We start from the raw sequence: 18,205 nt of genomic DNA on the forward strand, positions 1-18,205 counted from the left end.
GATCATCTTCAAAATCCCAAATACTGGGGATTCGGCAGCCCGGACCTGTCATCCTGCCTCTCTGATATTGATCACTGGATAACGACCAACCATCTCCTCCTCAACCCTGGGAAAACCGAAATCGTACTCTTCGGGAAAACATTTCTCATCCCCCAACCAATCCCTTCGCCCGAATCCCTAGGATGTGAATTCGACTCAGATCTATCCCTCACCCAACACACCACCAGCATATCCAAAACCTGTTTCTTTCACCTACAGATTCTCAGGCAGATTTTCCTCTACCTCACCTATCCCCACTGCTTCTCGGCTATCAACTCCATCATCCTCTCTCACCTTGACTATGGAAACTGCCTTTACCTAGGAGCCCCTGCATCCCAACTACGGAAACTCCCAAAGAATCCAAAATGCGGCCACACACCTGCTCATTAACCTTCCCTCCAGAGAACACATCAGCCCTGGACTGAGAGCCCTCCACTGGCTCCCGATTGCTCGGCGCACCACCTTTGTAGCCATGTGTATCACCCATCACGCAATCCACTACACTGGCCCGGAATTCCTGCGAGACAAAATTGTCTCTTACCAACCTTCCAGGAATCTCAGATCTCGCAATGCATTTCGTCTAGTGATCCCACCGAATAGCTCCATAAAACTTGGCAGCTCTTCCTTCTCCGTCCAAGCGCCAATCATCTGGAATTCCATCCCCCTACACATTCGCAACATCAAAAACCACCTGACATTCAGGAAGGCCCTTAAAACCTGGCTCTTTCCAATACTCTCCTAAACCACTGCACCCTGTGAATACACCCCTAATAAACTCCACCGCTTTCGATCATAACTCTGGGGCCGGCAGCTCTCGCAGCGGTTTCACCTGATACATCACCACTCTCCGCTCAACAACACTGCCCGCCGCCTAGAACTCAAGGTAAGCCAGCAGCTTTTGTTGTGGCTTTCCTGATCCACCAACATCCCACCCACAACGACATTCCAACCCTACAAGCACCCAAGCTAAGCCAGCAGCCTTCGCAGTGGCAACACTCGCCTCACACTTACTACGTAACCGTGCCCACCAGTCCACATGAGACAATACGAGACAAGGGCCCTGGCTAGCACACGCACATCACTGCCTCTGTTAACCCGCAACACTCACCCTGGGAAGCTCCCACCACTAGCAACCCCCCCATATCCCTATTCACCAAGCTAGGTCCAACAAGCTCTCGATGACTGTTACATTACGGATACTTACTATACATTCGGCTGTAACCCACAGCCTTTCATGCCTAGTCCCCCCCTCCACCTACACAAATCGAGGGGTAACACCCTCCGTTTGCTCGTTTTAATTGGAGACCCCCAGCACCACGAAGCCAGGGCCGCCTGCCGACCATAGAGGTTTCTCAATTTAGGCACAGCCTCTCTTGGCTTACTATATGACGAAACATACTGCAGGGGGGCACCCGGGACTCACTACTCAAGGATTCTCTTCTTAGCCCTCTACTCATTTTGCACTGTTAGTGTAGGCTCTAGCTTGTTTAGCCTTGTACTCCATTGCATTGTCAGGTGTAGGCCTCTCTCCCACTATACAGGACTCTGGAATCTAGCTGTGCTTAGCCTTGTTCTTAAATTTCACTGTTAGGTGTAGGCCTCCCTCACAATATACAGGACTCTTGAACCTACGGTACATATAGCTCGCACCACTAGCGTCGACACAGGCCGCAGGCACGGCCAAGCATCCATGCATGTTAGAATATGCCTATGGCTTAGCACATCCGGCCTACTGCACACATAGCCGTCCAGAATGAAACACCTGACGTACCTCAACACCTCTATCACTAGCACGCAGCGACCACCACCGAAAGGAATTTGGTATAGCTGACCCACATAAACTCTCTCAACAATAGGAATCTATCTCTAACCCTCAACAGCACCCACCAATGTGTCTGACCTCTCTTGAGCTGCTTAGTCAAGCCTTGCCAGCCACCTAAGTCCTAGAACGGCAACATGCACACATGCATCTCCTAAACGAACCCCCCTAGAACTCTCTATCGACATCGACTATGGTCACCAAGGGCGTTCAACCAAGCAAAAAAGCGCATTGAGGCCACACAAGTGGGGAAAGGGCGCTATATAAATAACAGAATACAATACAAGACAATACACACACACTACATGATTTATACACACACATACATTACATAACTCACACACACTATTACATTTAAAAAATATTTGTCCTTACCTTTCAGAATGCGTTGCTGCAGCTCCTCCTCTGCAGGCATGAGTCTGGCTCCCATGCACCAGCACGCATGCACACACACAAGGAACCAGCTCTGGTTCATGTCATGCACAGCAGAGCACAGGAGCCATCCATGTCCTGTAGGGGTGGGAGGCTCGGGTTTCAAAATGAAATCATTTCTTCGTACTGACTTCAAAATAAAATTATTTCCATTTCGTAAAAAGAAAAGTCAGAAAGCAACATATCCATAACCCATCTTTAAAAACACCCAGTGAACGAAACATGAAGAACAAACTAAAATGTGTTATTGTCAATCAAAACCTCTGAGTGTGTACCTGTGAAGAAATACTTGTGTTATTGAGATGAAGAAAATCACTGGAGGAATAGAGAGTGTAAATAAAACAGAGAAGAAGGACTTTGACACTATGCCAGGGGAAGACACTATGCCGGGGGAAGTTCCACGGTAGCATTCAAAATCTTGGAGGCATAGACCTTCGTAAGAGGAGAAGCCACCAGTTTCCAATCAGCTGGGGGAGAAAGGCTGAGAGAAACTTGGACGCACAGTGTCCGATGCTGGAAAGAAACCGGAGTGCAGTTTCTAATGCGTGACACTCGAGGAAGAGTGAGACGCGATAGACTGAAGTGGATGCAACGCATCCTGAAAGAGAGCACCAGCTGGTGGCGTGACCGTATCCGGGTGGGCCTGGAAGCCCATTAATGACACCAATACCACTTTCCTAAAGGCATCACAGAGCGAGCCGATCGGAGTAGAGAAGGGTGGAGAAGCCAACCTGACATCCAAGGAAGAGGGTCCCAACCTGCCACAACTCCTGATGACATTATTCCTGAAAAATAAAGGTAACCGGGAAAGCGGGAGATCCGGGAGGGGGACTGCTGATAACTGGAGCTTGCATACTCCTCCCAGTCGAGATGAAGAGTCAAGAATATACGAGAAAGGATGGATTCATTATTGGAACGCACATACCCATTCCAGTCAGGATAAATTGTTGAATACCTGAGGAGGCTGAGAATCATCACTGGAACGTTCATACTCGTCCCATTCGACAGTGTACAAGGAGAGTGAGAATCATTAGTGACAGAGACTGTGAGGAGGCTGTGAATCATCACTGGAACATTCATACTCTGCCCATTCTAGAGTCTACAAGGAGAGTGACATTCATTAGTGAAAGAGACTGTGAGGAGGCTTAGAATCATCACTGGATCATTCATACTCGTCCCATTCGAGAGTGTACAAGGAGAGTGAGAATCATTAGTGAAAGAGACTGTGAGGAGGCTGAGAATTATCACTGGATCATGCATACTCGTCCCATTCGACAGTGTATGAGGAGAGTGAGAATCATTAGTGACAGAGACTGTGAGGAGGCTGAGAATCATCACTGGATCATTCATACTCGTCCCACCGAGAGCGTACAAGGAGAGTGAGAATCATTAGTGAAAGAGACTGTGAGGAGGCTGAGAATCCTCACTGGAACGTTCATACTCGTCCCATTCGACAGTGTACGAGGAGAGTGAGAATCATTAGTGAAAGAGACTGTGAGGAGGCTGAGAATCATCACTGGAACGTTCATACTCGTCCCATTCGACAGTGTACGAGGAGAGTGAGACTCATTAGTGACAGAGACTGTGAGAGGCTGAGAATCATCACTGGAATGTTCATACTCATCCCATTCGAGAGTGTACAAGGAGAGCGAGAATCATTAGTGAAAGAGACTGTGAGGAGGCTGAGAATCATCACTGGAACGTTCATACTCGTCCCATTCGACAGTGTACGAGGAGAGTGAGACTCATTAGTGACAGAGACTGTGAGAGGCTGAGAATCATCACTGGAATGTTCATACTCATCCCATTCGAGAGTGTACAAGGAGAGCGAGAATCATTAGTGAAAGAGACTGTGAGGAGGCTGAGAATCATCACTGGAACGTTCATACTCGTCCCATTCTAGAGTGTACAAGGAGAGTGAGAATCATTAGTGAAAGAGACTGTGAGGAGGCTGAGAATCATCACTGGAACGTTCATACTCATCCAATTCGAGAGTGTGCAAGGAGAATGAGAATCACTAGTGTAAGAGACTGTGAGGAGGCTGAGAATCATCACTGGAACGTTCATACTCGTCCCATCGAGAGTGTACAAGGAGAATGAGAATCATTAGTGAAAGAGACTCTGAGGAGGCTAAGAATCATCACTGGAACATTCATACTCGTCCCATTTGAGAGTGTACAAGGAGAGTGAGACTCATTAGTGAAAGAGACTGTGAGGAGGCTGAGAATCTTCACTGGAATTTTCATACCTGTCCCATTCGAGAGTGTACAAGGAGAGTGAGTATCATTAGTGAAAGAGACTGTGAGGCTGCTGAGAATCATCACTGGAACGTTCATACTTGTCCCTTTCGAGAGTGTACAAGGAGAGTGAGAATCATTAGTGAAAGAGACTGTTGAAAGAACCCAGTGTCTGAACTGTGCGAGTTGATAAAAGTAGTTACCACCTAAAAATACTTGATTGAACTGAACTTGCTGAGAAACCAGCTCACATGAGAAGGGAGCCATTCTCCTGTTCCTTAGTAATTCTTATAGTGGTAGGGTCAGGATAGGTTAGTTTGGACAGTGGACAGAACTTGGTTTGCGTCAGGGGCTTGAGGGCAGAGACGTGCCCACAAAGCAGAGGGGAGAAACATGCACAAGAGACAGGATTGTAAGGAATCCTGCAGACAAGAAAGGATAGGCAAGCACTCCAGACAGGCAACAGAGGCAGTGAACAGGAAGGGTTAGAGAGTGCAACTTTAGCTTCCCACTGGAGGTGTACACAGAATGGGGGAAGAATTTCCCTCAGGGTCTGGTGAAACTCTAGCCCTCTGAGCTGGTTACTGTTACAGGGCCCCACTCTAAATGCTCATGGAAAGGAGCAGCAGGAATGGGTGTCTGTGTCTGGACCCTAAGGCCAGTGGTCAAAGTGTATGAAAAGAAGTAGTGGAACTATGTTCCCCGCTGATCTGCCCCTGCTCCCCACAAACCCCATCACAACACCCCTCCGACACACAATCCAAACCCCCAAACAAACACACGTGCTCTTTATGGGAATATTTAGTGCAGTGCACTGAAGTGCAAGCTTCAACTTCTTCCTACACTTTTATTTTAAAACGAAACCGTTCCAGAACGGTTTCTTTTAAAAATAAAAGTATAGGAACGATGAAATTTAAAAATAAAAGTATAGGAGCACCGCTCCCGACCGCTCCCGCCCACTTCGACCTCTGCCTAAGGCACAAACAAGGAAACAGTACTCGCAAGACTGAAGCCTGTACGGGTCCAGCAGGAACTGAACAATGACTGCCTCCTGAAGCAGGAACCAGCACACCGTTAACAAGAAAAAAAAAACAATATGGCAAATGGTGCAATACTGAAACGTGACAAAGGAAAGGGGCAGAGATTGCCTGCTGGGAAACCCAGCAGCCAAACTCTGAACAAAGGAATTACACAAGCACAACTGAGGACAAGAACAGTAACAGAAATATCCAGGGAAGGATAGGAAGTCAAAGTAAGCAAGGTTCAGGACAGAGACCAGGAAGAAAGAGGAAACGCAAGAAGAAAATAATCTAAGTGCAATGGAACAGGAGACTGGAACTGCAGACTAGAACGTAAGGACCGGAATCAAGGAACAGTGGACTGAACTAGAGATCAGGAGCAAGAAAACTCAGGACTGAACCTCTGGAATAGGATAGCAAGGACTGAACTGAATACTGGTGGCAAGGAACTGAAACAGTGGCCTGGAATAACAAGGGCAGGACTGCAGACAGAAAACAAGGAAACTCAGGACTGGAATCTAAAGCCAGGTAACACGGACTATGGGCACAGAACAAAGAACTGCAGGCAAGGAACAAGATGATAGGTGGTAGAGAGCAAGGGGCTGCAGACAGGGAACAGAGGACTGCAAGCACGGTCACAGGGCTGCAGTGCAGGAAGCACAGAGGTGCAGGGCATTGTAGGCAGAGTAGCAGAGCTGCAAGGCAGGGAGCACAGAGGTGCACGGTAGTACAGGCAGAGTAGCAGAGCTGCAAGACAGGGAGCACAGAGGTGCAGGGCGGAGGGCATGGGAGTGAAGGCAGAGGTGCAGGGCAGTGTAGGCATAGTAACAGGGTTGCAAGGCAGGGAGCACGGGGCACTGGAACAAGAGCAAGCTCTGGAAGCAAAAGAGAAAGGGTGGTAATCCAAGGATCAAAGGTTGTGAGTGAACTCCATGCAAGAGCCCTGTGCTCCTGCAGGCAGCTGCTTACATGCTGACCATCCCTCTGCTGAAGCAGGCTCATTAGCAGCACCTGGAGCATCACACCTGAAGGTAATCTTCCTCCTCCCTCTTTGGTCCTGGGAAAGTGAAAGCAGCACTGATCGCTAAGGCTTATGGGGATTGTAGTTCTAAGACTGCTGCATAGGAATAGCCAGGACATGAGAACTGGCACAAGGTGCATTATGTGATATGTAGTTTGTGAAATGAAATAAGGAAGTTCCAAAGTCTTGCAAGCGTAAAGACAAAATTATGAATAGATATTGTCCAGGGAGGCTTATGGGAATGGGTCCAAACTAGTCTAAAATGGGTGTCAATTAGTGCTCCAGTGGCACAGTTTGGGACTCTTGTGATGACTGACGAGCACCTTAGTTAGCTTTGTTAGGTAGGGAACACCCTTAGTCTAGGGAAAGCTACTTTTTTCATCTTTCATTTAATAAAATACAATTGTGAGATGGCAATACAGAGTCTGTGTTATTCTTCTGACCTGCCACGGGGGGCAGAGACAGGGGAGGGCATGAGGGAGGACTGGCTGTTGCTGGTAGATCATGCTTATGTTCCTGGCCTCTTGATTGTCCAGTGCCTCTCCCCCAGGCGCTATTAAGGACTCTCCCATCCTCCCTGCCTCTTGCTAGCTTTAAATGGGACATAATGCCCTTTGCCATTTTAAAATTCGCTTTCCCTCTTTGCTGACTCTATGGGGATGTAGTGCATGTTAGGAAGACCTTTCCATAGCCCTCTGGTGAGGGCGTTATGACATGACTACTGCCCGGCAGGAGTAAAAGACTGAGTAGTGGCTAAACCACCCTCACACTATTACAAACCAGCAGTGACCCCAATCATAAAGGTGAAATGGGCACAGTCAAGAGATATACCTCCTTCATGGGCTGAGGTCAGGCTGTACTCTTAAGAGGGGTGTAAATGTCAGGACAGTAGCAACCTGAAAGGCCATAGTAGGAATGTTCCAAAATAAAAGAATGCCCAATCAAGGTTCTATACAAAGATATATTGTGGTAAGTCAGACACAGAAGACCGACGAGAAGACCTGTTTCAAGGGTGTTTATTAAAGAAAAGAACAACCAGAACTAGTCCCATGTCTACGATGAGGTTCCCCATCTTAAAAAAGAAAATGACAAACTAGTATTCCTCAGAATGTCTCACATAAATGATGTCCTCCGTCCAAACCTATTTATCCGATGCTCGCCCTACCACTAAAAGTAACCAAACTGCAACAAGCCTTAGTAAATTACATCCACTATACTTATGGCCAGGGAGGCTGGTTTCTGAGCCACTCCCGCACCCGGCTCTCTTTGGTTCTCCTCTTTAACTCTTTAAGGCTGAAAGATGGCAAGAGGGAATGGTGTGGTGTAAATTGAAGGGAAGCTGGCTTAGGAAAGAGCCACGGGGGACTCTCTAGAGACTGGAAGATGGCAAGAGGGAATGGTGTGGTGTAAATTGAAGGGAAGCCGGCTTAGGAAAGAGCCGCGGGGGAATCTATAGAGAGACTGAAAGATGGCAAGAGGGAACAGTGTGGTGTAAATTGAAGGGAAGCTGGCTTAGGAAAGAGCCGCGGGGGACTCTATAGAGAGACTGAAAGATGGCAAGAGGGAATGGAGAGGTGTAAATTGAAGGGAAGCCGGCTTAGGAAAGAGCCGCGGGGACTCTATAGAGAGACTGAAAGATGGCAAGAGGGAATGGTGTGGTGTAAATTGAAGGGAAGCCGGCTTAGGAAAGAGCCGCGGGGACTCTATAGAGAGACTGAAAGATGGCAAGAGGGAATGGTCTGGTGTAAATTGAAGGGAAGCTGGCTTAGGAAAGAGCCGCGGGGGACTCTATAGAGAGACTGAAAGATGGCAAGAGGGAATGGTGTGGTGTAAATTGAAGGGAAGCTGGCTTAGGAAAGAGCCGCGGGGGACTCTATAGAGAGACTGAAAGATGGCAAGAGGGAATGGTGTGGTGTAAATTGAAGGGAAGCTGGCTTAGGAAAGAGCCGCGGGGGACTCTAAAGAGAGACTGAAAGATGGCAAGAGGGAATGGTGTGGTGTAAATTGAAGGGAAGCTGGCTTAGGAAAGAGCCACGGGGACTCTATAGAGAGACTGAAAGATGGCAAGAGGGAATGGTGTGGTGTAAATTGAAGGGAAGCTGGCTTAAGAAAGAGCCACAGGGGGACTCTATAAAGAGACACTGAAAGATGGCAAGAGGGAATGGTGTGGTGTAAATTGAAGAGAAGCTGGTTTAGGAAAGAGCCACGGGGGACTCTATAGAGAGACTGAAAGATGGCAAGAGGGAATGGTGTGGTGTAAATTGAAGAGAAGCTGGCTTAGGAAAGAGCCGCGGGGGACTCTATAGAGAGACTGAAAGATGGCAAGAGGGAATGGTGTGGTGTAAATTGAAGAGAAGCTGGCTTAGGAAAGAGCCGCGGGGGACTTTATAGAGAGACTGAAAGATGGCAAGAGGGAATGGTGTGGTGTAAATTGAAGGGAAGGTGGCTTAGGAAAGAGCTGCAGGGGGACTCTATAAAGAGACACTGAAAGATGGCAAGAGGGAATGGTGTGGTGTAAATTGAAGAGAAGCTGGTTTAGGAAAGAGCCACGGGGGACTCTATAGAGAGACTGAAAGATGGCAAGAGGGAATGGTGTGGTGTAAATTGAAGAGAAGCTGGCTTAGGAAAGAGCCGCGGGGGACTCTATAGAGAGACTGAAAGATGGCAAGAGGGAATGGTGTGGTGTAAATTGAAGAGAAGCTGGCTTAGGAAAGAGCCGCGGGGGACTTTATAGAGAGACTGAAAGATGGCAAGAGGGAATGGTGTGGTGTAAATTGAAGGGAAGGTGGCTTAGGAAAGAGCTGCAGGGGACTCTATAGAGACTGGGAAGAGAGGCAGAGCATTGAGCAGCCAGGACCACAAGTAAGTATATAGTGATCATAGAGGCAAAGGTTTGCACTGGCCCAGCAATACCCTAGAGTTGTGAGAAGGACAAGGTTAATAGCACATCGAACGCAACAAAAGATGATTTTAATGTGTGTCAACTGCTGTGAGCTGCGGCCTTCTGTGAGTTGAGGTGTGACATCCCTGTCTTTCCACACCAAGCATGTAACTATGTCCAGCCATTCATGCACAGGAAAGTTTGTCTTTGCAGTAAATTATGCCCTGTAACTCTGCACCTGTGTTACTCTATCCACAGAGGAGAAGTCTCCAGGACCTAGCATTGGGCTCATTGCTGGAGTGGTCCTTGCAGTTGTGCTCGCTGTGGGGCTGGCTGCTTTCGGAGTTTGGTATGCCTTTTTCAGAAACAAGCGTCCAGGTAAGCTCTGCACCATTCGATAATTATAGTGTTGCTGCCATTAGTCTCTAATTCATGTCATTGGACTGTCAGGGGGCAGCAGGGGCTTCAGATTGCCTTGTCACCTGTGACTATGGAAGGGTAAACTTTTAACCTCTTGTGGCCGGTTTGCCATGCAGTAATATCTCGTAACTTATATCACCCATGACATTTAAGTTGGGCGTACCTTCTAACCTGTCGCCTGCATGCCATGTAGAGGACTCGCATAACCTATATGAGTGGGCATACCTTCTAATCTGCTCGCTGTCTGGCATGCAGGGACATCTCGTAACCTATATCAGCCATGGCATATGAGTGGGTGTACCTTCTAACCTGTCGCCTGCATGCCATGCAGGGCTATCTCGTAACCTATACCAGCCATGACATATGAGTGGGCGTACCTTCTAACCTGTCATCTGCATGGCATGCAGGGGTATCTACTAACCTATATCACATGCATGGCATGTGAGTGGGTGTACCTTCTAACCTGCTGCCTGTATGGCATGCAGGGGTATCTCGTGACCTACATCTGCTTCAGGATGTCAGTGGATGTACCTTCTAACCTGTTGCCTGCATGGTATGCAGCGGTATCTTGTAACCTATATTAGCTGTGGCATATGACTGGGCGTACCTTCTAACCTGTTGCCTGCATGGCATGCAGGGGTGTCTCGTAACCTATACCAGCCATGGGATGTGAGTGGGCGTACCTTCTAACCTGTTGCATGTATGCCATGCAGGGACATCTCGTAACCTATATCTACCATGCCATATGACTCGGCGTACCTTCTAACCTGTTGCCTGCATGGCATGCAGGGGTATTTCGTAACCTATATCAGCCAGGGCATATGAGTGGGTGTACCTTCTAACCTGCCGTCTGTACGCAATGCAGGGGTATCTCGTAACCTATATTGGCCATAGGATATGAGTGGATGTACCTTCTAACCTGTCGCCTGCATGGCATGCAGGAGTATCTCATAACCTATACCAGCCATGTCATATGAGTGGGTGTACCTTCTAACCTGCCACCTGCATGGCATGCAGGGGTATCTCGTAACCTATATCTACCATGCCATATGACTCGGCGTACCTTCTAACCTGTTGCCTGCATGGCATGCAGGGGTATCGCGTAACCTATATCACCCACGGGATATAAGTGGGTGTACCTTCTAACCTGCCGCTTGTATGGCATGCAGGGGTATCTCGTAACCTATATCAGCCTTTGCATATGAGTGGGCGTACCTTCTAACCTGTCGCCCGCATGGCATGCAGGGGTATCTACTAACCTATATCACCTGAATGGCATATGAGTGGGCTAACCTAACCTGTCACCTGCATGGCATGCAGGGGTATTTCGTAACCTATATCATGCATGGCATATGAGTGGGCGTACCTTCTAACCTGCTGCCTGCATGGCATGCAGGGGTATCTCGTAACCTATAGCACTCAAGGGATGAGTGGGCGTACCTTCTAACCTGTCACCTGCAGGGCATGCAGGGGTATCTTGTAACCTATACCATCCATGTCATATGAGTGGGCATACCTTCTAACCTGTAGCCTGCATGGCATGCAGGGGTATCTCGTAACCTATATCAGCCATGGCATATGAGTGGGCTTACCTTCTAACCTGTCACCTGCATGGCATGCAGGGGTATCTCGTAACCTATATCGGCCATGGGATGTGAGTGGGTGTACCTTCTAACCTGTTGCCTGCATGGCCTGCAGGGGTATCTCGTAACCTATACCAGCCATGGCATATGAGTGCGTGTACCTTCTAACCTGTCGCCTGTATGGCATGCAGGGGTATCTCGTCACCTATATCGGCCATGGCATTTGAGTGGGCGTACCTTCTAACCTGTCACCTGCATGGCCTGCAGGGGTATCTCGTAACCTATACCAGCCATGGCATATGAGTGGGTGTACCTTCTAACCTGCTGCCTGTGATTGGCCAAGGGGAACAGCTTAGGTAAATGTCCAATGGGAGGAGGCCAGGAGTGGGTTTAGAGGGGGGAGAACAGGGCTATACAAAGCTAGGTGATGCAGGGAGGGTGACAGGTGTTCAGTTGAGGTCAGGAGCAGAGAAGGTGGAACAAGAGACCCACGGGGAGGGTGTGTCAGGTGGAGAAGGACTGCAGGGAGACTGTGGAGTGTTGTGAGATAGATCCAGAGGGGAGGGTGTCTCAGGTGGAAAAGAACTGTGAAGTGCATTGAGATAGTGAAGGTTAGGTGTTGGGTGTCAGAGGCACTACGTGAGTGGTTTGTGAGGGAATGAATGGAGGAAGGATAGATAGGAGTTAGGATTAGGCTTGAGACAGGCTGTGTGCGTGCGGGGTGTATGCATTAAAGAGGGAAGTGAGACACAAGAGGGTAACAGGGAGTAGAGGCAGGTGTATTGGTGGGAGTAGGGGGTGTTGGAGAGAAGGAAGACCAGGGAGAGTTGGTGGGCGGAGACATAGTGGAGCATCAAAAACTGAGGATAGAGTGGCACGAGCGAGATCGGTAAGACCAGGATGCAGACCTAGCAAGGGGTGGTGGGAGACCGCTTGGACGGTAGAAATAGAAGTGGAAATAAGCAGTAAGATCAGTGGAAGAAGAATGGAGAAGGGGTGTGAGGGACGGAGGCTGCATAGTGTGGAGAATCTGTGGAAGGAGAGCAGAGAGAGACAGTGAGAAGCAGGGGGAGGAGTGTGAGGGAAAAGAGACTGGAGTGAGGAGAATATGTGGAAGGAGAGCAGAGAGAGACAGTGAGAAGCAGGGGGAGGGGTGTGAGGGAAAAGAGACTGGAGTGAGGAGAATCTGTGCAAGGAGAGAGACGGTGAGAAGCAGGGGGAGGGGTGTGAGGGAAAAGAGACTGGAGTGAGGAGAATCTGTGCAAGGAGAGAGACAGTGAGAAGCAGGCGGAGGGTGTGAGGGAAAGAGACTGCAGTGAGGAGAATCTGTGCAAGGAGAGAGACAGTGAGAAGCAGGGGGAGGGGTGTTAGGGAAAGGAGACTGGAGTGAGGAGAATCTGTGCAATTATTGTTGAAAGGAAAGAGAACAGTGAAACCAGGCAGCCCGTTCCTTGGGATGCCCCTGAGGGAGAGGGTTAGAGAAGGCCATAGCCTTTTAGGCCCCCCTAAGGTAAGGGATATCCCAGACCATAGGGGTCACCCATTGATAGTCAACGGATATTGTAGGGACTTTGTGGGTAATGGGGAAGCCTGGGTTAGGGGGTGACTACTTGGAGGTTGAGGTAAGTGGCAGGGACCTCCTCTAATCCGGAATGTCCTATTGTTTTGAAATACTGATTTATTTTTTCTATATAAAATGTTCAAGTGTATTCATTGCCATGAGATTCTTGGAGCAAGGGGTCGCAATACATGAAAGAAACAGACCTACAGTGTCATAACAATCCTGGGAGTGGCTCGCAGTCCAGTGATGAGATTCCTGGAGCAAGGGGTCGCAATGCATGAAATGAAACGGACCTACAGTGTCCTAACAATCCTCGGAGTGGCTCGCAGTCCAGTGATGAGATTCCTGGAGCAAGGGGTCGCAATGCATGAAATGAAACAGACTACAGTGTCCTAACAATCCTGGGAGTGCCTCGCAGTCCAGGGGTCGCAATACATGAAATGAAACAGACCTACAGTGTCATAACAATCCTGGGAGTGGCTCACAGTCCAGGGGTCACAATGCATGAAATTAAACAGACCTACAGTGTCATAACAATCCTGGGAGTGGCTCGCAGTCCAGGGGTCGCAATACATGAAATGAAACAGACCTACAGTGTCATAATTATCCTGGGAGTGGCTCGCAGTCCAGTGATGAGATTCCTGGAGCAAGGGGTTGCAATGCATGAAATGAAACAGACCTACAGTGTCATAACAATCCTGGGAGTGGCTCGCAGTCCAGTGATGAGATTCCTGGAGCAAGGGGTCGCAATGCATGAAATGAAACAGACCTACAGTGTCATAACAATCCTGGGAGTGGCTCGCAGTCCAGGGGTCGCAATACATGAAATGAAACAGACTACAGTGTCATAACAATCCTGGGAGTGGCTCGCAGTACAGGGGTCTCAATGCATAAAATGAAACAGACCTACAGTGTCCTAACAATCCTGGGAGTGGCTCGCAGTCCAGTGATGAGATTCCTGGAGCAAGGGATCGCAATGCATGAAATGAAACAGACCTACAGTGTCATAACAATCCTGGGAGTGGCTCGCAGTCCAGGGGTCGCAATGCATAAAATGAAACAGACCTACAGTGCCATAACAATCCTGGGAGTGGCTCGCAGTCCAGTGATGAGATTCCTGGAGCAAGGGATCGCAATGCATGAAATGAAACAGACCTACAGTGTCATAACAATCCTGGGAGTGGCTCGCAGTCCAGGGGTCGCAATGCATGAAATGAAACAGACCTACAGTGTCATAACAATCCGGGGAGTGGCTCGCAGTCCAGTGATGAGATTCCTGGAGCAAGGGGTCGCAATGCATGAAATGAAACAGACTACAGTGTCCTAACAATCCCAGGAGTGGCTCGCAGTACAGGGGTCGCAATGCATAAAATGAAACAGACCTACAGTGTCCTAACTATCCTGGGAGTGGCTCGCAGTCCAGTGATGAGATTCCTGGAGCAAGGGGTCGCAATGCATGAAATGAAACAGACCTACAGTGTCCTAACAATCCCGGGAGTGGCTCGCAGTACAGGGGTCGCAATGCATAAAATGAAGCAGACCTACAGTTTCCTAACTATCCTGGGAGTGGCTCGCAGTCCAGTGATGAGATTCCTGGAGCAAGGGGTCGCAATGCATGAAATGAAACAGACCTACAGTGTCCTAACAATCCCGGGAGTGGCTCGCAGTACAGGGGTCGCAATGCATAAAATGAAACAGACCTACAGTTTCCTAACTATCCTGGGAGTGGCTCGCAGTCCAGTGATGAGATTCCTGGAGCAAGGGGTCGCAATGCATGAAATGAAACAGACCTACAGTGTCCTAACTATCCTGGGAGTGGCTCGCAGTCCAGTGATGAGATTCCTGGAGCAAGGGGTCGCAATGCATGAAATGAAACAGACCTACAGTGTCATAACAATCCTGGGAGTGGCTCGCAGTACAGGGGTCGCAATGCATAAAATGAAACAGACCTACAGTGCCATAACAATCCTGGGAGTGGCTTGCAGTTTAGTGGTCACAAGGTATAGGCGACTGTGATCTAGTGGCCATTTTGCAAGATGTCATACAAGCTCTAGGGTGGTGGTGTCTCGCACGCATGTTACAGGGCTGTCCCTTTGGGGGTTACCTTTACAAGTGACCATAAAAGATGCATTCATGTGGAGGTGGGAGCTCACTGCCACAGGATTCCAGCACAAAGCAGGTCACCCCTCGATAAGCCTTTTTTCAAATTAATGTTCTGGAGATACACGCTGTAAAATAAGCTCTCCAGCTTCCCAGCACTCCTCCTTCAGAAGTTTTCTAATGCACATGGACAACACAACAGCCATGTTTTATATAAACAAAGCAGAACAGTCCCCAACGTTGTCACAAATTACCCAGCAAATGGAACCTTGGCCCATGGAGACCTGTTTATTCAAGCTCAACATGTCCTGGGAGGCAACTGCTTGGCTGGCAGCCCTGAGCAGGTTAGTGGTTCAGGGACACGAGTGGGACACAGGTACATGCAAACAAAGCTTAGAAACATGGGAGCATCTGGAGACACTTACTTATATAGGTCTCTTTCTTTCCCTCTCCCTTTCTCTCTTCCCCATCCCCCTCTCTTTCTCTCTTTTATATCTAAACACCCTCTGGGAATTGCTAACTCTCCCTACTCTAACCAGCTGCTGTTGGTCTAAAGGGAAGTGGGGACTTGAGCCTTGCAGACACCCTGCTAGATTTGACAGTTACTTTCACGCTCACTCTCCTCTCCCTTCTCTCTCCCTACACTCCTTCTCCACTCCTCATGCCTTTACTCTCTCCTCTTTTCTGTCACTCCAATGTCTTTTTCACTTTCTAGGCCTTGCCTCCACCCGTTGATGTTACCCCCCCCCTCCAGGGACTGGTGTAAACCAGTCCATACAACTACAGAGGGTGCGTGGCTGCTGTGAGAAATTACCATCTGGCAAGTGTGTGAAAGCTTGGTTTTTTTTTACTTTTATTAATTAATACACAATGCAGGTAATTCCATCTCTGAAAGAGTAATATGCTGATCAGAGTCCCCTTTCATAAACCTCATGCCATAAGCGCAGTGTGCATCTGTGCCCTGCTGCATCAGCATCCTGATTGCAGCGCCTGCTCTGCAAGTGGCATGGAGCAGGTTCAGAGGTCACAGCTGCTCATTTGACAGCTCCAGTGATGGCGCAAGGACTGCATTTAAGATGTCCCCTGTACCAAAACTATGATTATCATAAGTAGCCCATGATGGTGGCAGTGTAAGCTCTAAATAGAGTTAAGGCATGGTGCATAGCACTTCTTATAATCATTGCAGCCATATTCAATTTGATATCACATGTCCGCTCCTGTGAGCCAGCTCAGCTGAAGAAAGTGATGTGTATTCTGGCCAGACAGGCTGTGCCTGCCAAATGACAGGACAGGACCCTGAATTGCCATGCCTCTTTGTGAAGGCAGGTAACACCCTCTGCCAGAGACTAACGCACAACCGGAAGCTGTCCTAGGCCCAGGCATCAAAGGAGCACACCCATTCAAAGGGAGTAGCTTCACACCAGGGTGCTACGCTTCTAAAGGCCTTTGTTCCTAGCGAGAAGGAAAGGGGGCGGGATTAGAGAAGACCGGAGGGCTCTGTACAGTGGAGGAATACTTCCATCATCTTGTTTCCCTCTGCCTCTTTCTCCTTCCTGTCCCCTTCATTTCCTCAGGAGCAAAGCATGTTGGGTGTGATGTCAGAAGAGCAAGGTCCACTCAATTCAAGAACTGGGATTGGGCCACTAAGGCAGGCTAGCTTTAGTCCAATCACCTGCAGACGTCCACCCCTAAAAGAAGGGGCCACCCACCACCTGAGAAGGTTTTGGCCCTCTTTTGGGAGGGTTGCATTTTTCAAAGCCTTCAACCACTGAGGTGAAGGAGCAGTGCAAGGCAGAGGAGAGCTCTGACTCTTACCCACGCCCAGGGCACATTGGGAGTGAAACTTGCTGTGGACCAAGGCCTGTCATTCTGCACCAGAATCTCCCAGGGCTAGGAGAGCAGACCCACAAAGGACTCCCCCCTATCCTCGAGCCCCTGGATTGGGTTGCACAGCATTTGGAGGACCATATCTGCAAAGGCTCCCCGTTCCACTGCTTTGAAACCAGTCAGACTGTCGTCGATCGATACCGAGGGATCCCGACGTTGATACTTTCTAGCACTACTATGAATGTTCGAACAATTGCTTGCACATTGAGCCCACTCAATGCTGCATCGTGCCCTTGCTGAACCCATCACCTGCTAGGCTCGAATTGACTGTTCGACACCCGGGACCCGACTTGAAACGCTGGCGTCACTTGCTGACTCGAACTAGGGGTTATGCCATGACTCAACCCGACTCGGCCCTCGAAACTGCCACTTGGCTGAATCGTGCATCAGAGCAACAGGATCAGCAATTAGACTTCTGCTGACTTGAATGACCGAAGCGTCCCACATCGACCCTTCCCGGGAGTTACAACCTGACTTGACCTAGCCTAGCCTCAAAGAGATCCTGGTGAGTGCCCCGACCTGCATCGCTGAAACCCACCTTTGAGGCACACAGAGCTACTGCGTCTGAACCTACTCAACACCCGCTCGATGCATCGGCCCACATGATCCACCGTATCGGAACTGAGCTCGATCCGCTTGCATCACTGCTTGAAGCAAGGTTAGATGCCATCAACTCACCAATGACCCAAAACAAGATACTGTTCACCAATAACTGCGCCCTTGGTCGACTTGGGCCCAAAGACTGATTAGGCCACTTTTTCAACTTTTTTCACCCAAAATAATATCCTTTTTGTGATAAATAATTTGCCTCTAACCCCTGTTTTCATACTCCGAGTGCTACATTTCGGAAATGTATTGCATCTTATCTGTTTTTCCCACAAGGGTCGGTTTTGTAAAGTGTTTTTCTAGTTAGTTTTCTTGCAGATGGTGTTAGAGTAAAGTGTATATATATATTATAGAACCTTGATTGGACATTCCCTTTATTGTGGACTGCCCTGCTGTGTTTTTGTCACTACAGGATCACATTCACACCCCTCTAAGAGCATATCCTTCCCTCGGCCCACGTTACCACAAAGCGGGAAGGTGGTCAATCTTAACTGTGCATGTTTTACCTTTATGATTGTGTTGGCTCTTGGTTAAGTGAAGAGTCAGGAATGAAACTCGGACACAAGTGATTAATGGTTTTGGCCATAGACCTTTATTGAA

The 18,205-nt window shown here is 48.7% G+C and overlaps 1 protein-coding gene across 1 annotated transcript in view; it reads left to right on the plus strand.

The window, feature by feature from the left end:
* LOC138522057 (RLA class I histocompatibility antigen, alpha chain 11/11-like) overlaps positions 1-18,205 on the plus strand; it is a 275,180-nt gene that overhangs the window by 166,462 nt on the left and 90,513 nt on the right. The window contains exon 4 of the mRNA XM_069635290.1: positions 9,707-9,826. Within this exon, the coding sequence (XP_069491391.1) occupies positions 9,707-9,826 (120 nt within the window). The remainder of the gene's footprint in view (positions 1-9,706; positions 9,827-18,205) is intronic.

The sequence above is a fragment of the Ambystoma mexicanum genome, chromosome 13 (assembly GCF_040938575.1).
Source record: "Ambystoma mexicanum isolate Mex_15411 chromosome 13, UKY_AmexF1_1, whole genome shotgun sequence".
NCBI lineage: Eukaryota > Metazoa > Chordata > Amphibia > Caudata > Ambystomatidae > Ambystoma > Ambystoma mexicanum.